The sequence below is a fragment of the Micromys minutus genome (genome assembly GCF_963924665.1).
Source record: "Micromys minutus genome assembly, chromosome: 29".
Taxonomy (NCBI): Eukaryota; Metazoa; Chordata; class Mammalia; order Rodentia; family Muridae; genus Micromys; species Micromys minutus.
Genome location: NC_137964.1, coordinates 24878843 through 24903430, shown reverse-complemented (window position 1 = coordinate 24903430; position 24588 = coordinate 24878843). Strand labels below are relative to the sequence as shown.

The 24588-nt window shown below is 42.4% G+C and overlaps 1 protein-coding gene across 3 annotated transcripts in view; it reads right to left on the bottom strand.

Annotated features, from left to right (window-relative positions):
- CLIP1 (CAP-Gly domain containing linker protein 1) overlaps window positions 1-24588 on the bottom strand; it is an 83328-nt gene that overhangs the window by 29874 nt on the left and 28866 nt on the right. Inside the window, exons 11-19 of one of the 3 annotated variants that reach the window (XM_080940968.1) lie at window positions 21807-21911; window positions 16993-17937; window positions 14873-14989; window positions 11684-11741; window positions 11222-11305; window positions 10236-10392; window positions 7320-7485; window positions 7027-7242; window positions 1590-1706 (exon numbers count right to left, since the gene is read on the bottom strand). In XM_080940968.1, the coding sequence (XP_080797094.1) occupies window positions 1590-1706; window positions 7027-7242; window positions 7320-7485; window positions 10236-10392; window positions 11222-11305; window positions 11684-11741; window positions 14873-14989; window positions 16993-17937; window positions 21807-21911 (1965 nt within the window). Of the gene's footprint in view, window positions 1-1589; window positions 1707-2699; window positions 4968-7026; window positions 7243-7319; window positions 7486-10235; window positions 10393-11221; window positions 11306-11683; window positions 11742-14872; window positions 14990-16992; window positions 17938-21806; window positions 21912-24588 lie in introns of all 3 variants that reach the window. The other 2 variants (XM_080940967.1, XM_080940969.1) reach the window with 2 other exon arrangements.

The following is a 24588-nucleotide window of genomic DNA, read 5'->3' as shown; positions in this document are numbered from 1 at the left end:
CCAAAATGCCAACCGAAATTGCTAGTGTACATTAAGGAAGAAGCTTTCTTTAGTCATGTGTGCTTTAGTTTGGTTGGTTACCTTACCCCTTCCCAGGCTGGGGTTACTGGTGTGCATCACCATGTCTATCTTTGTTAATTTTTTGTAAAATCCTCAGTATTTCCACCTGAGGTTGCCATTCAAAACAGCCCATCTTTAAAGATCAAGAACTAGATTGTCAAACATCGACATTATCAAGGCTTGGTCTCTACAGTCAGACTAAAACCCTTTTCTCTCCTCACTGATTAGTCATTTAGGAGATGATGTTTCTAAAGTCAGTTCTAAACTTACAAAGCTTATTTATTTGACTCAACCATTTGTCAATTGGGAAAAATTCTTTAATCCATCTGCCACTTCTATGAAGAGGAGGAAGCCATGAAGTGAGAGTGAAGTGTACTCACATTTATGCACCCCCCCACTGTCCAGCAGCCCTCTTCACGTCTGCCCTCTAGTGGGAAAGCAAGGCATTTAATGGATGGAAAGTGGCCCACAAGGCTTCTTACAGTCAGAGGGAGTTGTCCCCCTTTGTCCTTATCATATGCCATCAACCAGGAATCCAGAAGGTACCAAGCTAATTTTAACACACCACCTTCCTTTTAATGTCCATCGATATCCTGGACTTATGAGTGAAGGAAATAAAGCATTGTAATAGGCCCAAGAAACAGCTCATCTACCTTGTGGTCTGGTAACAACAGACTTCCTGAGGGAGGACACAATTCGGCTTGCTCCTATCCTCCAGGAAAACCTTAAAGATCTGAGTGTACTTTCTGTTAATCTTTATTTACCATAATTATCTCAAAATGCCCATTTTGGGAGATCTTGGTCTCTAGCCTAGTCCTCACGTAACTTTTCCACCTGGCAGTCCCTTCCTTTGAACTACCTTCTGAATATCTTACTTGCCTGTAACTTTAAAAAGTTATAGTCTGAAACTATAGAGAACTTCACATCCCACTTCAGACAGCAGCTTTTCAAGAAGGATTTTTGTGAGCTGGGAAGATGGGAACAGGGCATCAGAGCAAGGACCAAAGGAAAATGCTACTTGTAGACAGCCTCGCTCAAGAAGACACGAAGGGGTATAAACACTGAACCAAGCCAAGAAAAAGCCTGTACGGGGGTTGGGCAATGGAATCTGGTAGCTCCAATTTAGAAGAAAATTGAAAGAAAAGTGTGTAGGATGAAAAGGAAGGATATAAAATGCACACAGTGGCCCCACTAAATAGTTATCTAAGAACACCACAATATCAGGGCTTTCTCTTCATCCTTTGGGTTGTTCATTTGTTTATAGGATCTCATGTAGCCCAGACCAGCCTTGAATTCCTAATTCTTCCGCTGCTACCACCCAAGGTCTGGGTTTATAGGCATGCATCACCACACCCAGTGTCACCATGAATTTAGTTTAGTGTAAGTAACATATTCATGGCATGGTGTACATGCAGGTCTAACTTAGGTCAAACCTTTTGAAGCCCACACTTCTGAGTTAAGTGTCTAAGCAGCCCATCAAGTCAGTAAGCTTTGAACAAACAAACATAAAAACACTTAAATCCGATTACTTCGTTCTGTAGTTTCGCATTTGTTTGCTTGGTGTCCTCCAAGGAGGCCAGCGTTTCTGTTTTCTCTTTGGTCATCTGTTCCATGATCTGCATGGCGTCTTCTGAAGTCTGAGCAGCCTAAGCACAAAGAGACACGGTGAGGAGACAAAATGGGCACCATATGGGGAGGTCAGAATGCACGGCTGAGGCTGCTCTTAACGTCTGTGTGAATAAGCAGCTCACACCTAGGATGAGAGTCATCAAGACAACCCCAGAGCACACAAACCAGGCCAGGAAGGGTCTACACTGTGAAGGAGGTCAAGGGGATAGGCCCTTCCCATGGCATCTTCCACCAAGTCAACTCTGAACTGTTTCCACATTCTCTCATCCCTCTAAACCTCCATCCAAGTTCCAAGTTCCACTGACAAGCATGTGCTCATCATTGTGACAGACTATCTGGTGATGATGCAGAACAACCTGTATAACTGACGGGCCCTCAAACTCACTGCTGTAAGTACAGAAGACTTGTCTGCCTATCTCAGTCACTCAATTTAAGCTAAGAATTTTTCAGACAATTTAAATAATTTGGGCAATTATAGCCTAAGTCTCAAGTGTTTCATGAGGAGCACTGAATGGGAAAAAATGGAGAAACTGGATAATGAATATAACTGTGAATAAAAAAGATGGAGATACAGTAACATGAATTCTCAGCTACTATATATCTAAAGTAATCACGGAGCTATCTCAGACATTTGATTAGTTTCATTTGGTGGGTTTGATAATGTTCGTGGTATTATACTCGCTCTGCTATCAGCCGTGGAGGTTTCAGGACTGTATTTCAGTGTGCACACTGATGCTGCCCTGAAGCCTCCAGGAAACAGTCACCTTTACAGGGATCAAAGCTTCTTCATAAATTAAAAAGGTTTTTTTTATTCACAGTTCTCAGGGTTTTTTGGAATGAGGTTTATTGAAATGAGACATTCAATAATGAATCAACCTCCTTGGTTGTAATGAAACACTGGACATGGACACACACAGCTGGCTTAATCAGCCGGATCTCCCTAAGCCACTAATGTTAGTGCACAGTTAGTGAGGACTCTGGGTGCTCATTACTCGAACCTCTCACTTTACCGTGAACGAATGAAGGGTCTCAAGCTCTCTAATTTTAAGGGTAAGCTTGTTCTTGTCTTTCCTCAAAGTCCGGTTTTCACTTTGGGATTCTAGGAGGTTGGCTGAAATGTGGCTGTTGGTTTGGGCCAGCTGGCTAATCTCTTTCTGGAGGATGAAGTAGCTTTCTTCCAGCTTCTCCTTCTCCTTCAGCGCCTCCTCATTTCTCAGCATCATCTCCCGTTTCTCAGCCAGGAGGTTCTTGTTGTCCTGAAGCACCTCAGCCCTCTCAGCCATGGCTACCTCATGGTTCAGCCGGAGGTCATCCAGGATCTTGGTGAGGCAGCTGTGTAGTTCTTGCAGTTCCAACTTGGACTTGGAAAGAGCAGCAAAGTCACTTTTGAGGGTCTCAATATTGGCAGCAAGCTGAGCCGTCTCTGCGCTAAGGAGTTCCTTTTCCTTAATGATCTCCACCACTTTTTGCTCTGAGTTGGTCTTCTCTTGGGTAAGTGTAAAATTCTCAGTCTGGAGCTGCTCACTACACACCCTCAATCCCTGTATCTCTTCCTCCAAGAGCACTATTCTCCCATGAAGCTTGTTGTTTTCGTATAAAGAGGTCTCGCTTTCCTTGGCCCTGGCCTCCTTCTCCAAGATTAACGTTTGCTGGATTTCCCGGATCTCCTCATTTAGTTTCTGACACTCTTCCTGCAGGTTCAAGCCATCCCTCAGAAGGATGTTCTTCTCGCAGCAGCAAGTCTTCAGCTCAGCGTTCAAGCTCTCCTTGGCCTGCATCATGCTGCTGTGCTCCTTCTCAAGACTCTTCTTGGCATCCTGAGCCTCTTTCAGCATCAGAGACAGGTCACACTTGCTGCTTGTCAGCTCCTGGTTTTCCTTCTTCCTTTCCTGAAGCTCTTTCTTCAGAGCATCAATGCTACCAAGCAGCTTCATCTTCTCCTGCACAATTATTCGTCTGTTTGCAGCCTCTTGGTCATACTTCCTTTTCAGATCTCCTATGGTCTTGATAGAGTTCTCCCGGTCAGCAAGTAGATCTCCATTTTGCATCTCCAGGGCTGATTTTTCTTTCAAGAGACTATCCTGCTGCTTTTTCAGCCTAGCAACTTTCTGGCAAGCCATCTCCTTCTCAGAAGTTAAGTTTGTGATCTTTTCATTTAGGCCCATCTCAAGACGTGCCACCTCTTCTGAGTATTTGTTGAGTTTTTCAGTGATGATTCTATTTTCACTTAGCAGTTCTTCTTTCTCCGCCAGGAGCGTTCTCTCAGCGGCTGCCAAGCTCTCCTTCTCGTGGAGAAGCTGAATACACTCCGAGTCCGTGATCGCCCGACAGGTCTTGATCTCTTCCAGGAGCTTTGTGAGGCTGGCATTAGAGGTCTGGAGCTGTCGAATATCCAGCTCTGCCTTCCTCAGCGCTTTGCTGGCACAGTCCAGCTGCGTGCGCAGGGTCTCTGCCTCCTTGCTAAGCAGCTGTTTGACCTGCAGGGTGGCCTCCAGGCTAGCACTCAGCTTCTCCTGGCCCTGGCGCAGCGTGTCCTTCTCAAACTGTAGGTCTCTGTTGCTCTGGAGAAGGCTCTCACGCTCCGCCTTTAGGGTGAGGCAGGTGTTGTCCAGGCTCATCTGCTTCTCCGCGGCTGACTTCTTCTCAGTCGTGAGGTCCTCGATCTCTTGGACCAAGGCCTTCTGGTCCTTGACAAGATCCTCATAAGCGCTCTGAAGTTTCTGAATGACATCATCCTTGTCTTTGACCAAGACCATGTTCTCAGCAGTGAGTTTCTTGACCTGCCCCTCCAGGTGCTCTTTCTCTGCCCGGGCCTTCTCCGACATGGCCATCAGCTTATCCTTGCAGAAGCGGAGCTCCTCGATGAGTACCTGCATGCTCACCTTGGACGCTTCCAGGGAGTCGTTCTCCATGTGCAACTTCAGGAGCTCTTCCTGTGCAGCATTGATCTCCTTAAGCAGTTTCTCTCTCTCGACCACCAGGGACTCTTTATCCCGGTGCTCCTGTTGATAACGCGTCTCAGCAACCTGCTTTTCTTCTGAGACTCTCTCCTTTTCTAAGCGGAGGGTTTCGTTTACTGACCACAGTTTCTGTTGGTCTTCCTGAAGCAAAGTCATCTTGGTCTCCACTTCTATAAGCTTTGATAAAAGGGAACCTTTCTCTAACTTTAAAGCGTTTGCCTCCTGAGCACAGAGCTGCTTCTCTGATTTCAGACCCCTCAGCTCTTCTGACATGACTTCAATCTCTTTTTTGGCAGATGTTAACAAATAAGTTAGCGACTACAGGGACAAGAGATGGAAAGAATGGGAACAAAATGAAATCAAGCAGACAAATGCAAGCCCAAATAACTTAATATGGCCTAAACCATGGAAGGTCAGAATGTCCTACAATAAGCATCAGAAAAAATATCTGAATAACAAAGGGGTAAGAACTGGAGATGTGGTCCATAAAGGAACAGGACAAAGAAAATGAACTTTGCAAAGTGCCGATTAGCTTCCTCTCTTTGAAACAATGTGTGAAATCATTTCTAGAAACGTCCTTGGGTTTCACATTAGGAATGAGTCTCTTTCTTACAGTTCTAACTGTCAGGTAATTCTATCTCAAAAAAAAAAAAATTTATAGATTTTTTTCAAAAACTATGTCAGGGACAAACCCCCCCAAAAAGTGGATATATTTTAATAGGTGGGTATTATTATATAAAAAGGAGGGGTAACAAGGGAAAGGCTAACACTGTGTAAGCCCTTACTTAGCAGGAAGGACAATCACAGGCTAAAAGTGCCAGTCCCAGTATCACACACATGCTACTCAGATGCAGACTAATGCCTTGCTGGCTACAATGAAGTGTTTTATAAATGCTAATTTGTAAGATAAATTAATGATGTCTAATGGCACAACCCAGAGTTTTCTGTGATAAAATCAATGTTTGCAAGTTATTCCTCCTCCTCTGCATGGTAGGCATGTGACCAGTGAGCTCTTAAAATGCAATGAGTCCTCCGAGACAGCTGAATTCAAAGCTGTGCAAATTTAACTTTACACAACCTCATCTAACTAGTGGCTTCTAGAATAGACAGCAGAATGTTGGGTCACTGTCTCACTGACTCTGTGGCCTTCTGAAGTGATGTAAGCTTACTGGTTGCATACATAAACTTGTTTGAGGTGACACCCTTAGGTCTTCAACAGATTCTTCAGAGTTTGTCATCAGAGGACAGACTTGGAAGAGGAATAATCCTAGCATTTTAACCAAAACTACCATGGTCAGTGCAGCCTCGCACAAGCTACTGGAATGCTGTGGTGTAGTCTACAAGACTACACAGGCAACATCAAACAAGGAATCACATCTACCATTAAATGGTGTATCAAGCTGGGACCTGTCTTTTAGAGAAGAGAGCACAGGAGAAAAACCTGATAGCATGAGGAGAGGGGAGACTGTGCCCCTTCCACTGACATGGATTATATCAGGTCCTCCCAGTTAACAGGAGGTAATGTGAGGTTTGTGTTGCTGTTCTTTTTGGTTCCTGGAACTTAATTCCAAGATAGAGTAGGCAGGCACTCTACATTTAAGACAGATCCCTGTCCTTACAACGTTTCTAATAGCTCCAAGTTCTCTCTCATCATTTTGTTTTTGTAAACTTGTATACAAACATTTCTTTAGTGCATTAAAAATAAACATCTAAGACAAAAAATTTTGAGCATTAAAAAGGTTAAATAGTGGTAGGAAACATAAACTTTACTAAGTTACCAAAAGTCAAAGAACATATTGGGGTTCAGATATGATCTTGATCCATAAATTGGAATTCCAGGTTCTAACTACTTTCAACTAATTAGATATTTTCTAAATTTATTTGAACCCAGCTTCCTTCTCAGCAAGTCTTCCTGGGGACAGTCGTAGCCGTCCTCAGAATTCTAATGCTTCCTATAAGCCTGCTCATCAGCTGGGTCCCTCCAGTTCCAACACTGCCCACTTGCTTCCCTGGGCCTCTGCCTCCTGCCTTTCTGACATTTGTCTCTTTTCACCACCCTAGTGCAAGGTGGAGGGAGCTCAGTCAAGATGAAAGATGCTTTCCCAACAGAGTCTACTGCAGCAAGCAGACAGAGGCCAGGCAACAGTAAGGAACTGCAACCACTGGGGACAAGCAGCATGGGGTGGTAATGGCTACACAGTAGCCTTCTAGTCATTACCATCCCTACAAGGAGCACAGCTGTTACAAACACTGAAAGCTACAGCAGATGCAATTTGCCATGCATGTACAGGTCACATTTGCCCCAAAGCTCTCTTGCAGCCTTGACAAACCTAGCTAAGATATAACACAAGCGAATATTTCTGCCCCCACAACATACTTTGGCTTTGTCGGCCTGGGTTTTCAGCTCCTCCATGTCCTGCATCAGGTCTCTGTTCGCCTCCTGAGCAGCCTTCAGTTTATCCTCTGTGTCCACCAGCATCTTCTGGAGGTTCTGCAGGATTTCTTCATGCTTTGTTTTAGTCTCAGAACTGGCTTTTTCATACTTGGCTTTCAGGTCCTGACACTGTTTGAGGCTTGTCTCCATCTTCTTTTCCTGCAGAACCCAAAGGAAGGGGTTAGCCAACTGGCAACACAGTGACTGCCTACCCACTTCCCTTCGCTTCTTCTTACCAGTTCCAACAATTTGTTCTCCAGTTCTTTCTTTTCTTCTTCATGTTTTCTGGCTGCTTCCTGCTGACTCTGCTCAGCTTTAAGAGTTACTTCTCCAATACTTTTCTGCAGAAAACTTGCATTTTCATTAGCCTTTGTAAGTTTGAGCTGTAGTTCTTCCACAGATCTAGAACAAGTTTCAATAACAATATCAGATAGTTCCTTATACATACATGTACATATGCCATGACGTATATATGTGTTCATGCATGGTCACTGTTGATGTGTTCATGTGTGTGTCCAGGCATACACACACCACATCACTCCACATGGAGGTCAGAAGTCAGTCCTCACCTTCCACCATGTTTGAAGCAGGGTTTCTCTTTACTGCTTCATGCTGGGAGATCCGCCCATCTCCACCTCCCTATCACTGCAGGCACTCTAGGATTACCTAGATTCTGGGGATCTAAACTCTAATTCTCCACCTGTGCATCATTTTATCTACTGAACCGTCACCACATCTAGATTCCTTGTGCTTTAAATTGAAGAGTTATATTAGAAATATATCATAAATAACAATTATAACAAAGACTGCAAAACTGATGAGTATATAATTATACCTGTAATCAAGACAAACTTAAAAATGACTTGCCTGAAGGATAACTTTAGCAACTGTGATTATTCTAAATACATTTAGAGTAGCAACTACTATAATTATAAGAATTTACTAATTTATACTAATAGATGAATAAAGGAATGAGTGAGATAACTTTATTAGGTCAGGTGTGGTGATGCATGCCTTTCGACCCAGCAACTGGGAGACACAGGCAGGTTGATTTCTGGGAGTTCAAGGTCAGTGTGGTCTACACAGCCAGAGTAGTACAGAGACCCTGTATCAGATGGATTGATGGACAGGTGGATGAACAGACAGGCAGGCAGACACTGACAGGGCTAAAGAGCTGACTCAGTGGTTAAGAGTACTGGCTGCTCTTTCAAAGAATCAAGGTTTGGTTAGCACCATGTGGTAGCTCACAACCATCTATAACTCCAGTTTGTGGGAATTTGATGCCCTCTTCTGACCTCTGTAGGTACTGCATGTACATAGTGTTCTTAAATAATTGTAGGCAAAACATCTATACATATAAAATGAAGATAAATCTAAGATTTTTTAATTAAAGGTTATGTTTTAATCTAAAAAACTGTTAAGAAAGAAAATTAAATAAGTTTCAAATTTTCAGCACACTGGTTACCAAAAGGTCACTTAAATGCCGTTTGGGAAAAGAAAACACAAAAATTACCAGATGGTTCTCTCTTAAAGAGAACCAGATGGCTGCTGGTGAGATAGCTCAATCACTAGAGTGTTGGCTTTGCAGACATGAGGACTTGAGTTAAATCCCCAGGACTTATATAACAAGCCCAGTGTGATGGCACATGCTTATAATCCCAGCACTAGGGAGGCAGACACAGGCCAATCCCTGGGGCCTTCCGGCCAGCTAGCCTAGCCCACTTAATGAGTTCCAACACACCAAGATACCCTGTCTTTAAAATGGGGGTGGACAGTGCTTAACAAATGACTTTGGAAGTTGTCCCTCACACCTGCATGTACATAATACAGACAAAAAGGAGCAGGTAGCTCCTTGTGGACATAGTGAAAACATGAGACATTAGCTCAGAATCAGGACCATCAAGTGACTCAACAAGCAGCGCAGAAGCCCTGGAGATAGTGCTGGCATTAAATACCGCAGAGGTGGCACCCAGAGGCCTTCACAGTTACTTGTGCAGTGCCTCAGAACAAAAAGAACCAAAGCTGCTACTGTAGCTGCCAGCCAAAGGCAAGGTCACCAACCACCTGGTGACTCTGTTGTGTGGGTAAATGTCTGAAGAACAATGTAGTTTTATAAGCATTAATACTTTACAAAGTGAAATTCTAGTGGTTCTCAAATGTTCTCTAGAACTTTGCCTCGTTAATTAAGTACGTGATTTATAATGATTGCTATGTAAAGGGGGAGAAAAAAAGCCAAGAACTTCAGAATAAGCTGGGTGTGGTGGCACACACCTTGAATCCCAACACTTAGGAAACAGAGGCAAGAAGATCTTGAGTTCAAGGACCATCTGGTCAGTATAGGGAGATCCAGGACAGCCAAAACTATATGAGACCCTGTCTCAAAAAAACCAAACTAACAAAAAAAAAAAAAAACTAAGAATAATAGACATTATTAATATTGGCAGACCTTAAGATAAAAGACATTTTAATAGGAAAATCTAAGTAAAAGAAGTAAGGGCACCTAGACCAGGTGGCTCAGCTAGAATACCTCAAGTGAGTCTCAGTTCCTTTTCCTTTAAAATGGGAAGCTAGAAAAATATACTCTATATAAACACAGTAAGCCATCAATAGGAGTTCCCAGTCACTGTGTAAGGACAATACAAACATCTCTAAGGTCCTGGAAGAGGTGTTACTGTCATTATAAAAACAAGTGCCTTGTCTTCCAAAGTCACCAAAAAGTCTAGAGTCCTACTAAACTCCTTAACTCTGTCATTCTCACATTCAGTAGGTGGAGCTCCTTTCAGAAGGCCACACTAGAGGAATGAAAACACACACACACACACACACACACACACTAAAAGAGAAGAAAAACCAGAAAATGCAAACACAATAAGAAAAGGAACCAGGAAGCATTAAAGCAGGACAACTATGAGTCTTCTGTTTTCCTGGGTTGGTTTGGTTTTGCTTTTACTTTAACATGGGATTTCACTATGTAGTCCTGGCTGGTCTAGAACTCAGTTTATAGACCAGACTAGTTTCAAATCCACAGAAACCCACCTGCCTCTCCTCCCAAATGCTGGGATTATGCTGATCCAGCAGCTGAGAGTCCCGTCTCAAGACCTGATTGCTGAGCCCACTCTACAACAGGCATGCTCTCCAGCCGTCATACCTACCTTTCCTTCAGACGTAATTCATCATTCATCTTGGTCAGCTGAGAAGAGTTGTCTCCTGACATCTTCATTATTTCTGCAATGTCATTCTCTAATTTTTCTTTTGCCTTTACCAGCTGATCCTCTCGTTCATCCTTCTCCTTAAATTTTGCCTCCATATCTGAATATACAGAAAAGAAATAGCACTGTTGTGTTAAGAGCAAAAAAATAATAATAATAATAATTAAATGCATTTTTACCCTGGAGAAATTTGCAGATAGCCATCTCTGCCATTCTAGCAGAGACAGATAATAAACTAAATAAAGAAAGGAAAGATGTACTAGAAAGAGGTGAGTGCTAAGAGGAAATCAAGAGGTAAAGAAAGGATGTTTAAAGAAGGAAAGAGGGCTGAAGAGATGGCTCAGTGGTTAAGAGCACTGGCTGCTCTTCCACAGGTCCTGAGTTCTAATCCTAGCAACCACATGGTGGCTCACAACCATCTGTAATGGGATCTAATGTCCTCTTCTGGTGTGTCTGAAGATAGTGACAGTGTACTCACATATATAAATAAATAAATCTTTAAAAAGAAAAAAGAAAGAAAGAAGGAGTAACATATTATATGGAACTTTCTGAATTGGTGACATTTAAGAAAAGACTTGAGGATCAGAAGCAAAAAGCAAGTGAAAAGCCCCAGGTAGGCCGGACCTGCCCCAGAGACAAACTCCTAGAAACATGGGGTTTGATGGGCAAGGACTAGAGTGTCCAATAAGCGAGATGGGAGTAAGAGAAGTCACGTGATCTGACTCTGGCCAGTGTTGAGAAGGAGGAAAAGGCTACGGTAGAGGTGAGGAGCAAGGGATCAGCACACTGGCCTGTGTGAACAGGGAAAAGAAGACATGCTCAAGGTTACATATCTCAAACGAGTATCCCGTGAGGCAGTGTGAGTGGAAGGTCTCTTACTGTAACAGAATGAACATCTCGTCCTAGGCACTCAGGTGATGCGGCCTTACCTGTTAAATTTCCTCTCAGCTTCTCCAGTTCAGAAGACAACAGGTTAAACTGTTCCTCCTTTTGGTGCAGTGTATTTACAGTATCTGTTAGGATAAAGTTAAAGGCTTAATGTATGTATACATATATCTACTTAAAAAGACCAACTAAAACTTGGCTGCCTTTCCTAGGCATCTCTCTCTGCTTCAGTCAGAACCCGATGCTTCCCAATAGCAAAGTGTAAAATAAGGCCATTCTTTCATAGGAGTGTGCAAATTGTAATGCAGACCAAGCCTTAGATCAGAAGAAATTATTTTTGGAGTTTGAAGCTTCAGGGAAGCAATGAAATGCAGTTTTTCTGTGCATTCTACAACTTGCAAAACTATGACATTAGACTACATTTATGTACACCCAAAGCCAGCCCCTAGCCCCCCTAATGACACACCCTAAACCTTTGTGATCATGTTTCAGTGAGACATACATACCTTGCATACTTCTTTGCACAGAGACTGACTCCTCTGAAGCACTGGCAAACTTTTCTTTCTAAAGAAAAAGAACCCAAAATTCATTACACATGGATTTCAGAATAAAAGTGTCTATCAGTTAAAATACGACTTGGTTTATGTACCTTGTTTCATTAAAACTAATGCATTTAAAATATATAGACATACTGTGCACTATACACATGTACAGACACAAGTGGGGTTTGCACATGTGTGTATGCATGTATATCTGTACCCAAGTGTACAACCAGGCATATATATATATGTGTGTGTGTGTGTGTGTGTGTGTGTGTGTGTGTGTAAGTATATGCAATCACATTTACATATGTGTTGCTGGAACATGCTTTGTCATAACCAGCCCTCTAAGAGCTGCCTTCTCCTCTGAAATCTGCCTGAGGGTTGGGGATGTGGTTCATAGGTAGAGCTCTTGCCTAGCGAGGGCAAAGCCCTAGGTTGAATCTCCAGTACAAGAAAAAAAGAAACATGAAAAGAAGGAAGAATCTTCCTGAACACTAAATATAAGTAAAGTTGTTTTCACCTCACAGTAACCAGAAGAACCTGAACTAAACTCAAGCCTAATATCTGTGTCTGTAATGCTTTAAGCAGAATCTTCCATTCCCTGCCTACTGTTTCAGGTCTGTTTTAAACACGAGAACATGTTTAGCACAAACCTTCTGATTTTCCTGAGATAAATTTTGAAGTAGAATTAACAAGAAATCCCTTTAAATCTTTATGTGTTTGACTTTATGTGGATGAGTGTTTTGCCATCATGTATGCCTCTACATTGTATGTGTGCCTATGCAATGTATGCATGCATGTGCAATGTATACATGCCTGGTGCACACACAAGACATCAGATACACAGAAATGGATGTCAGATCTCCCGGAACTGGAGTTTCGAGGTTGTGAGGAACCATGTGGGTGCTGGGAGCAGAATTCTGATCCTCTGCAGGTGCAGCTAGTGCTCTAACCACTGAACAATCTCTCCAGCATCCCCAGGAGATTTTTCTGAATGAGTATTTCTAACAGAGACTATTAAAAGATGAGCACATGAGCCGTAAGCCAGCAAAGCCTTCAGAGCGCCCATCTTTGCCATTCACAAAGCTAGGCTTTAGATGGCCCCTGTTCTTCCAAGAGCATGGAGAGGGATAATATTACATTTCTTAAAACAAAATAAACTCTTGGGATTTTAGAAGAGAGAACAGCAAAATGTGGTACTTACTGAAAATTTATTGTTACACCAAATATGGTGGCACATATCTTTACACCCACCACTGAACTTGAGGCCACCTTGACTTCAGAGCAAGTTCTAGAATAGTCAGGATTACACAGAGAAACCCTATCTCAAAAATACTATTTTAAGTTATGTGTAGGTGTGTATGTGGGTGTGTGCACTTAAGTGTGTGCAGGTGTTCCTGGAGGCCAGTGGTGAGTGTCAAATGCTCTGGCAGGGGAGTTACTGATGGCTGTGATCTGTCTGACATGGATGCTGGGAACTGAGCTCTGGTCTTCTGAAAGAGCAACAACTGCTTTAACAACTCAGCCATCTCTCCAATCCCATTTCCTTTGTTTTTTCTGTATTTGTGTGTACACGGGTGGGTGTGCACAATGGAGGTCAGAAAACAACTTGCTAAAGTCAGTTCTCTCCTTCCACTATGTGAGTGCTAGGGCTTGAACTCAGGTCTTCAGGCCAACATGCTTGTCTAACGAGTTCTTTTTACCACTTCACAGCCTCTGAAACATTCACTTAAAGGACTCCAAATCACAAACAGCCAGATGTGACGACACATGCCTTTAGAATTTGTACTCAGAGGGTAGAGGCAGGTGGATCTCTGTGAGTTCTACATAGAAAGTTCCAGGGCAGCCAGAGCTACAAAGAGACCTTATCTCCAAAAAAAAAAAAAAAAAAAAAAAAAAAAAAAAAACCATAAAAACTAATAATTCTGAGGCCAACTTTTTTTCTAAAATGTATCTTATATATTATAAACCACAACTGTCCAACAGAATTTTTTGCAGTGTGGCTACCAAGCACTGAAATTGAACTAAATGGAGTAACTTAAATTACCCTGAATTTATGTTGAATATAGCTATTTTTAAAAGGAGAAATTCAGAGCTGGAGAGATATTTGGTGGTCAGGAGTGCAAGTGCTTACTGCTTTTTGCAGAGGACCAAAGTTCAAACACTAGCACCCACAGCAGAAAGCCCACAGACGACTCTAGGATATCCCACACCATCCTTGGACCTTCAAGGCATTGCACTCAATGTGCATACACCCGTAAATGCACACACATACATATAATTAAAAATAAAATCTCTTAAAGTAGGAATTTGAGCTCATGCCTTATAACCCCAGCATTCAGAGGGCTGAGGTAATGGGATTGTTTTGAGTACAAGGACAACCTGGACTACACAGTTGTGTTTCAGATCAGAAACAGAGCAACATTGTTTCAAAAAAAAGAAAAATAGAAAACTGTAGTGCACTCACATAAGAAATAATGCTTCACCAATGTGATCAGCTAAACAACCCAGTAAGAGGAGGCAGCTGGGACCACTGCTCCTGAGAAGCTGCCTAGGTTCTCCATAGCTCCCATAGGTACCTTGGCAACTGCCCATGATACTACCCTCCAGTAAGGTCAAACTATGGTGTAGAAGGCAAAGAAAGAGGGAGGAAGAGTGGGTGTTAGTTGAGGGCTGGAACATACAAATGGAAATTCCCTAAGGCAAAATACAACCCAGTGACGGCTCAATTCCATAGAACACCACTTCGCCAGTAGAGGGCACTAAAGACCTGGACAGCTGCTGCCCACAGTCACAAAGGAAGGCAAAAGTACAGGAAAAAAACCTCACAATGAGACTGTACTGAATGTACGTGTGACTGGGAAGATCCATCTCTGTGTTTTGTAACTAAGCTGCCAATAACTGCCGAGCACTGCTGCACTGGAGAAAAGAGAGATATTTTTTTCTGTAAAAGAAAAAATAAAACCTACCTTTACTGCTAGTTTGATTTGATCCAGTTCCCCTGAAGGTATTTATCAGCTGCTAATACACTCAATTTAAATCGATATTTTTGAAAAAGAGAAATAGATGCAGTGTTTTTTTTTTTTTAAATGGAGAATGTTCCTTTAAACAGGAAAAGGCTGAGATTCAGGCTCCCATATGGCAGGTACTTACCAAAGTGTGAAGTTCTTTTTCCAAAGTCTCCTTCACTTGATTGACTTCATTCAAATTGTCTTGCAGACTAGTGAGCATTAGCTCTTTTCCCTGGAGTTCTTTGGTAATGCTATTAGCCTAACACACCAAGTTATATGGTACATAAGCAAATGGAACAAAAAAGAAACAAAAAAGAATGATAAGGAAAAAATAAAATGTAAAAAAAATGAGAAACAACAAAACCATACTGGAAAGAGGTTTCTTGCTTTGTCTGTTTTAATTCTAAGAAGCCAGTGACGTTTCAAACCATCTGTAGTAGGTATGACTGCCTGCTCTTTTTTGAGAGTTTCTGTGCATCCCTGCCTGTCCTGTCTACATAGACCAGCATAGCTCAAACTCAGTGTGTGCCAACATACCTAGCTAACATGGGTTACATTAATTTTATGTGTATGTGTGCCTACCAGTGTGAGTTTACGTGTGCATCATGTATGTGCGTAAGCTTGCAACAAGAGAGTATCAGATCCCTTGGAACTAGACCCCAAGCCTGGATCCTCTTCAAAAACAGTAAAAAAAACTTAATTGCAGAGCATCTCTCTACCTTTCAATGGCTTTTGTTCTTTTCTCAAAACAGTTTCTGTATGTAGACCAGGCTGGCCTTGAACTGCCTCTGCTCCCCAGTGCTGGGACTAAAGGTGTGAGCCACTACCTGGCTCTAATGGTGATTTTCAAAAAGTCAAAATATACTGGTCTTCTATAGCTAACCTTGGAGACCATCGAGGAATAGCCAGAGGAGTAGAGGGATATGTCTGCTGTAATCCCAGTACCTCAAAGTCCAAATTCGAGGACCACTGAGAACTCAAGGCCAGTGTAGGCTATAAAGCCAATTCTAAGCCAGACTGGGCTATAAAGTTAGATCCTATATCAAACAAACTAACAACAACCAAAACAAAAATAAAACCCAAAGGGACAGGGATATAGTGGTACATGTTGTAATCTTAGCACTTGAGATTACTTGAGAGGAAAAGGCAAAAAGATCATGAATTTAAGGGCAGCCTGGGGTACAGTGAGACCCAGTATCAATTTTTTTGCCACCTCCAGAAAGCCAAGGTTAGATGGTAGGGTGGCGTGAACGAAAACGGCTCCTACAGGATCATACATATTTGAATACTAAATCTCCAGTTGGTGAAACGTTGGAAGCAGCCTTGTTAGAGGCGGTGCATAACAGAGGACAGGCTTTGAGGTTTCAAAGTCTCCCGTTAAACCCATGCTTAAGGACTGAGAGGTAAACCTTCAGCTCTTGTTCCAGCACCATGTCTGCCGACCTGCTGCCATGCTCCTGCCAGGATGATCAGGACACACACCCTCTGAACTGTAACTCCCGAGTAAGCTCTTCCCTCTTTTAGTGGCCTTGGTCACCGTGTATTATCACCAATGGGTAGTTTCTTCATTGGTAACAATGAAAACAACTCTGGGCTCCTGCCAACCCTTTGTTGTGAGCATCACTTAGCATAGCGGGTTGACTTATACGGTGGTTAAGAAGCTCTCCAGAGTCCATGTCCTACTTTTATATATAAATAACCATATAAGCAAGGGCGTGATGTGGGCAGAAAGGGAAGGAATTAACGTACAGTGTGGTTTTTGTTCTGGTTGATGGCTTCTGTTTTGTTTTGACAGTGTCTGTCTCTTTATATGGTCCAGGCTGGCAAACTTCCTGCCTCATCATTCTAAATACATGAACTACCATGTCAGCCTGAGCTTCTCCCTTTCTCTCTCTCTCTCTCTCTCTTGCCACCCCACCTTTCCCTCATTATTCACCTTAACATCGCTGTTTTGGAAGTTACCTCTATTTTAAATAGATAGTATAAGCTTCAATAGGAGTTTACACCATAGCCAGGAAATAGAGTAGCAGATAATGTTTCTAAACGATAAACTAAAATTCACGTGGCTCTTATCTCCTCAGGAGAAACCATACCTGAGATCCTCAGAAAGTATTCTATTATACCCAAGTGGATGCACTGCACAATTCATGCTAAATCAGGCATTTTGAAGATAAACGACTTCAACTTAAAAGTAACATACAATGAAAATGACAAATGAAAAAGAAAGAAAAAAAAAAAAAGATGGGAGATGTCAATACAAACCTTGCTACTTTCAGCGTTCCTTTCGATCTCTAAATTTTTAATCTGCTTTTCCGCTCCCTCAAGCTGCTGTCTAAGTGCCTCGACTTCCAGTTTACCTTCGGAATTGGCTTTCCGAAGTGCATCGAGATCCAAGAGCTTTTCTTCGACAGCACTGAGCTGTGATGTAAAATTACCAATGACCTTGGTTTGTTCACTGTACTTGGCCTGCAGAACCTCTAGCTCCTTTACCTTTATCTCCGCCTCCTGCAGTTTGTTTAGCGTGTCCTCCATTTCCACCAGGTGCTGGTCTTCAGCACTATCCAGTCTTGCTTTGACTGCCTCCAGGTTGTCCTCCTTCTCTTTAATGATTTTCATCAGCTTGGCCTTCATGGTCTCCATCTCTTTAGCATGAGCAGACCGTTCAGAGTCCTGTTTACTCTGTAAATTTTCTATTTCATGCTGGTACTCTAGTCTCAGTCTCTCTATTTGTGTCTTTAACTCAGCAAATTCAGCCGAGTCCGTTCCAATCCCTTTGCTAAAGGACACCTTCAGCTCCTCCATTGCCTGCTGGTGAGACGCAATGGCAGTCTCCAGCTTTGACTTCCACAGAGCTATCACATCTGAGTTCTCCTTGTTGGCATGGTCAAGCTTGCTTCTCAAGGACTCGTTCTCCTTGGAAAGCTTCTCCGTGGCAGTGTGCAGAGCCTTGATCTCCTTCTGAAGCATCTCTTCCCGCGCTCCAAAGCGGTCCTGCAGAGAGGTCATCTCCTTCTGGTGGTCAGCATGTGTGGCTTCTAGCTTTTCTTGCAAAGCACTTATTTCTTGCAAAAGAGAAAGAGACATGTCCACATCCCCAGGAGGTTTACTGGACTCCAGCCTTCGTCGAAGCTCAGCTACTTCCTGTACTCTCAACGCTAAGTCCTTTTCTAGTTCCATTATTCGGGACTTTTCAGATACTGTAGCCACCTATTAACAGTGGTCATAAGAAACAGAGCATGGGTGATTTTCCTTATTTACAAAATAAATAAGTCTATCACATGTAGGGGTTAATGTCTCAAACACCGAGATAATGGCTTAAACTCAATTCTGAAAGCTGTACTACATAATTATAATCTTCAACAAACTCCCACCATCCTGAAATCTCACATGGATATTAAGTTTACATCACTCCAACAATATCTGTCTGGACTCTAAGGAGGCTTAAAACAGAAGTATTTATTAATCTATAAGAAGTTAACAGAAACAGTAGCTTCCAAAGTGCTCAATAACCTGCCTGCCTCCTGAATGCTCATTTGGTCAGATTTTCCTGCCACGCTGCATTCACGAGTGCTTTAAATGCTGCTCCACCTGAGGCTGGTGACTGAAGCCCACTGTGCACACAGCCACTAGCCACAGGTGGCTGAGCCCTGAAACGTGTCTTATCTAAAGCAACATTGTACCATAAGACAGACATCAGGATTTGAAAACTCAGAAAAAAACAGACGTAAAATATCTTAATGATTTTCACAGTTGTTGTGTGATAAAATAACATTTTAAATATATTAGGTTATATATATATAGTATAAAATACTATAATATAGTATTCAAATTAATTTCACCTGTAACTTATCATGTGCATATTATCGATGGGAAAATTAAGATTCTGCTTATGTGGCTTGCACTCTACTTCTGAGAGATGCAGGTATACAAGGTCTAAAATTTCCTGTGTTTTGGTGAGCAATGCATTGTCTGTAGACTAAAAGCCTCAGTTGGATAATGAAGAATTTACTGGCCTTTTAAATGGCACCAAAGGATCACTTACCTGTGATTAGACACTAGCCTCTCACACAAAGACCCCTCTCTGGCTTTTGTAATGTGTCTGCACTCTGAGGTTTACATCTTGTTTCCCTAACCCAGTGGTTCTCAACATTAGCGCACACACAAGTGGAACATAAATCTAAGCTGCATGGTTGCTACATCCACATAGTGATTCTGTCTGAGCTTTAAAAAAATAAATCCTCCAGAGTTAAGGGGAAAATACTTTGTCAGTGTGTGCCTTTTCATCTTACAAACATTTCTACTACTTTCTAGTTGGTCTGGAACAAAAAAAAAAAATATGTAGATGGTGAAATCTAAGGACATAAAAATCATTTGACTATCCTGGGAAACAGAAGGGTATACAAGTGGTTTTAAAATACCAGTGGTCCCAAATTTCAAGAACCAGCCTCTTCCACTGTCAGATTCCTGCCCATGTTGCCTGTGTAGGGACAGAAACACAGGACAAGTGTCTTCCTTCGTCCATCTGGCATGTTGTGGTGCTGAGTAAAGTAACTGTCCAGGAGAAAAGAGGGAGGAGGTGCCACAGTCACTGACTGTTCTGGAACTAAGGATGTGGGACTTTGTGGTTACATACATGTTAACATATGATTAAACACATTAATTCACTTACATTCTGCTCTCTAGAGAGGGGAGGTCCATTTCTTACCTACAACTACTATGTAAAACAACAACTAACCTCTTTGCCACAAGACTATAGCATAAATAAATCAAAGTCAATAGGTCTGTTCTCAGTCACAGTGGAGTGTCAAATTCAGAGAACACCAAGTAAAAAGGCAGCAGGGCGGTGGCTCTCCGAATGGCACGCTAACACTTTCACTAACACTCCACTGTAAATTGTATTTCCTAACATTTTCCCTCAGTCGCAACTCTCCTGGTTTATGGCCATAAAAGTGAGGAACTGTTTCTTATTCTTGCTTATTTCTACAGCACCAGGCGAGCTGAGTATTAACTGGATTTACAGGGTAGGGAGGAATTCTCAAATATTTCCCGAATCAGACTGTAGGTGATGTGAGGATTCCATGAACCACTGGCTATTTTCATTCGTGGCAAACCAGGAGTGAGGGCCAACAGAAGACACTGCTTGTTACAGAAGGCTATAAACTCTGATTTGAAATGGCCGTATTATTGAGTCCATTTAAAAGTGGATGCCTTATTATCCAGTGAAAAACTAGAAAACACTGAATCTGCTGACTAAGACATGGGAGAAGAGTTTAGAAGTAAAAATGTGTATTCCCTTACTTCAGTTACCCCAAGGGTCTCTTGTCTCGAAAGTCCCTTGGATTTCCCAGAACATGGCACCAAAGTGTCACTTGCTGTTTTCTCCATTTTTCTTTCTTCTCTTTTCCCTTCCCAAACGTTCATTTCTAAGGCCAATTGAAACCATTTTCTTTCTTCTCTTCTTGCTTTTGCTTTTTTTTCAAAAAGGGCCTTATTCTGCAGTGAGGCTGACTTGGATCTATGTGGGCCAAGCTAACCTTAAACTTGTGGCAATTCTCCTGCCTCAGCCTCCCAAGTGCTAGGATTACAGGCATGAGCCACTATGCCCAGCTTTATTTATTTACTCACTTATTATTTTATTTGTATACATGTTTGTCTGTGCAAAGGTTTGTGTGGCTTTGTGTGTGTGTGTGTGTGTGTGCATACTTATGTGCACATGTACATGTGTAAGCCAGATGACAACCTCAAGTGACTTTCCTTGGTTTTTGAAACAGGTTTACCAAGTGGATGAGACTGACTAGCTGGCCAGCAAGCTTCGGGAAACCTGTCTCTGCCTCCCCAGGCCTGGGACTAAGGCCTGAACCATGGGTTCTGAGGACTCACCCCAGGTCCTCGTGCGTGCAATTTTATCTCCCTACCCTTTTTTCTTTATTAGAAAACAAAAGTTATGATTGAGAAAAGGAAGATTATTCATTTATCTAGATTTTTATATCAATAATTTCACACCAAAAAGAATTTCAACAGATACTATTGATTCAAAAGAAAATTCAGGGTAACAAATTTGATTAGATAGATACAAAGTAATTTTTGAAATTTTAAAGTTAAGGCCAATCATGGTCAAATATGATTTAACAGATACATACATATATATATATTTTTTTTACATGTGAGTGATTCTAATTATTCCTTTTAGCGAAAATCAAAAGATTCCATCCTATAGTAGTTATGAGCACAGACTCTGAAGCCAAATGGCTTAAAAGGCAAGTCTGGCTCCACTGTTCTTATTAGCTGTGAAACCTTAACAACACTTTTAACAACTTTGTGTTGAATTATCTTTGCTCTGCAAAAGTCTACAGAAAGGTGAGAAAAATACAACCTACTTCCAAGAATGACAAAAAAGCTGAGTATTTACCAAGCACTTAGAATGAGTGGAATGACAGCCCTACAGGTGCTTTAATATATAAACCAATAAAAAGGACAGAGGCCCTGGCCCCAAAAGAAGTCATTCTTGTCCCCACACATCTGACCTTCCTAATCGCTGAGATTTTAATCTGGGTGTCAGAAAGAAAGCAGATGTAAGTTCAGCCATTAAGGGTGGAGGTGGAGAAAAAGAAAAGAAAAAGATAATTGGGGTCGAAGTTCTAAATTCTTATTTTAAAAAAACAAAAAGGAGCTAATGTTTCCGTTTCTTTTTCCCCAACAGGCCAGGGGCAAAGGCAGGAAAAGCATGAATTATTTAGAAAATCCAGTGACTAGGAACATGAGCGCTGAAGGACAGCTGCTGCCTGTGGACCCTGCGGAGAACTGTTTCAGAGCACTAACACAGAGAACCTCAAACCCACTGCAGAGAACCATACAGTTTATGCTTCCAAGGCCTCCTAACTTGATCTCAGAGAAGTTTACTCTTGACAAATTGCTTTACTCAGAACACCTCCTCATCACTCTATGTTCATGAACACCTGAGACCAAACTCAGGCTGAACCACTGGGTCAAGGCTCAGGCTGACAGCAGGCCTGTCGCCCGACGTGTCCGCCACTCACACTCGTGAATCTGCTTCATGAAATAGTGAAAACCATTACCCTAGTGTCTTCTAACTCCCTCTGGAGTTTGTCAGCTTTGGTCTTTTCAAAGAGCAGGCTCTGTTCAAGCTCCTTAATGCGGGCATGCTCCAGTTTGGTCTGCGTCTGTTAGTAAAAGGGAAGAGGAAAAGAACACAACAGTGCCACCATGACATGCCAGCACAAGAGGAGAGAGAGCGGCATGCAAGCTGAGCCACCAGTACTTTCTGCCAAAGGGCGACCAGAAAGGGAAACAGAGAGAGGAAGGAGGGAGCTGCCAGGGGAAGGAGGAAATGAGGGTAGACACTATGAACAAAGGAGGGAGGCGGGGGCGGGAAGGGGGCATGAACTAGTCTGTTGAGAAAGAAAAACATGAAAACACATGAGGCAGGATGAAGATTCAGATGCATGCAGCCAGACATGTTATCTTGATAAGTGAAGTTTATCAGCATAAATTAGAATAGTTAATATTCCCCTAACTGTCATCTTCCCTCCCCCACAATGGCTACTTGACATTAATGCGTACGTCACTGACTCAGGGACTTCACAAGGCTGTTTGACCCTCAAAAAGATCATCACTTTCACCTATGTGTGGAGAAGACAATGCCACAAATCTTCAAGCATTCATTAGGTCCTCAGAGCAGACTGCCAGACCTGGCGAACAATGCAGAATGAGAAAAGGGCAAAGGGATCATCTTAAGAATCTTCGTGATATGGTGGTTTTGGCCTATAGTGGCTTAAGCCTATGATCCCAGTGCTTTGGAGCCTGAGGCAGGAGGATTGTGGCTAGTATTTGGCTAGCCTAGGCTAACATAGTGAGTTTAAGCCCTGAGCTATAGGATAAGATCTTGTCTCAGAAAACAATTATACATAAATGAACAAATAAAAATAGGCTCTAGAAGCCAGTGCCAAGGCACCCAGTGGTGTCTGCAGAAGTGGGTGAGGTTCTCAACATCAGAGCAAGGCTGAGGAAGCTCTCATTTCCTCAAAGGCTTAACTGTCTGTGGAGAAGAGGGGAGGATTGGAGATTACAAAGACAGTATTTAAGATTAGCCACCACTGCCTCTTCCTCTGAAAAAGCTAGTTAAGGAGATCAAAGCAAGAGAAGTTAAATTCCAGATATAAGGGACTTATTTTTATCCTTAAATGAAGTTGTTCATTACCAGCTCAGAAGGTAAGAAAGGATGGCAACTCAATCATGCTGAGAGAACTGGTGAGCTCTGAGGGTGAGTGGGACCTGGGAACCTCACCGTGGCTGTGACTTCGTTCCACAGTCCAGTTATCTGGCCGGGACCTAGTAGGTTCTCTCTGCCTAACACTCAAGTGTGGCAAATCTTGCTCCACTTGAAATAATCGTGATATTGATCTAAAGGAACTTCTCTCTGAACCAACTAGTCACCTGAACAATTGACTGGCACTGTAAGGGTTAACTTACGATGTCTATCAGTCTGCACGATTATGGGCTGTGAGAATGTGACAGAAAAGCTGTAGCAAAGTGACACCAACTAGCACCAAGCCTGAGGAGAAAACCAAAGCAAAGGACTTGTCCTCTGGTACTCTGGTATCTTCAATGCATTCAAGGGGTAACTCCGAGGCATAAACAATCATTATAGGACATTAAAAAGGAAAACACAAAACATTTTTTGAGACAGGATATTTTTATACGGTCTTGGCTGGCCTGAAACTCTATATAGAGCAGGCTGGTCTAGAGCTCAAAGATATCCTCCTGCCTCTGCCTCCTGGAATTGAGGGTGTGCGCCTTCCTACTCAGAAAAACATTTTTCCTTTACATTTTCACCTAAGCTCTCTATATTCTGTAAAACAATGAGATACATTTCAAAACCTAGTCCCTGCATCCACATGTACTGTAGAGAGACTGTTCAATGCTCCGCTTTTACAAGAAAGCAACTTAATCCCAATCCACAAGGTTTGGGCTACAGCTTCAGGAAGTCAGTAAGAGAAAATGGTCTCATTTCTTTGACCATGAGTTAGGTATCCTCTGGGCAAAAGGTCACTCACTATGTGCAGATAAAAAAACAATTATCCAGCTAAGCATGGTGATGCAAGCCTATATAGTCCCAGAAGCTGAGGAAGCAGAGACAGGAAAATCAAGGAGGCCAGGCTACGTTGCAACTCCTTGGCCAGCCCAGATTACATAGCCAGAGCCTATTTAAAAAAAAAAAAAAAAAAAGACAGGAGAGGTGGCTCTTACTTGCAGTTCCAGCACTGAGTAGCCTGAGGCAGGAGAATTACCAGCCAGTGGTTTAAGGCTAGCCTGGGCTACAGGGTGAGACCCTGTCTTGTAAAGAAAAAAGAAAAGGAAAGGAAAAGGAAAAGGAAAAGGAAAAGGAAAGGAAAGGAAAGGGAAGGAAAATGTACTATTCCCTCAGTTCAGACCTTTCAGCTGAGTGCAGCAAACCACCTGCACCCTAAGGAAGGGAGTGCTCCCCGGTGGACTTTCACCAGTCAGAGCAAGGGAGCCAGTGATTCACCTCCATGCCACAGCCTGTGTGGGACAATGAACAGGACAACCCGTTAAAATCACTGCTTTCTGAGACTAAGGTGTGGGATCCCGGGAGGGCATGGGACAGGAAGGAGAGCAAAGGCCTTGCGAGAAGCGCACAGGGAGGCAGGAGGAGGTCCCATGCACACTGACACTGGAGGCGGCAGAACCTGTTCTGGATGGAGAGAAGAGAGAGACCCAGATCACTGAAGTAGCTTCGCAAAAAGGAACCCCTCATCAAAATTTCAACTTGAGTTCTCTTTTTCAGCTCAATAGATGGTAAGAAGTAAAAGAGTTCTT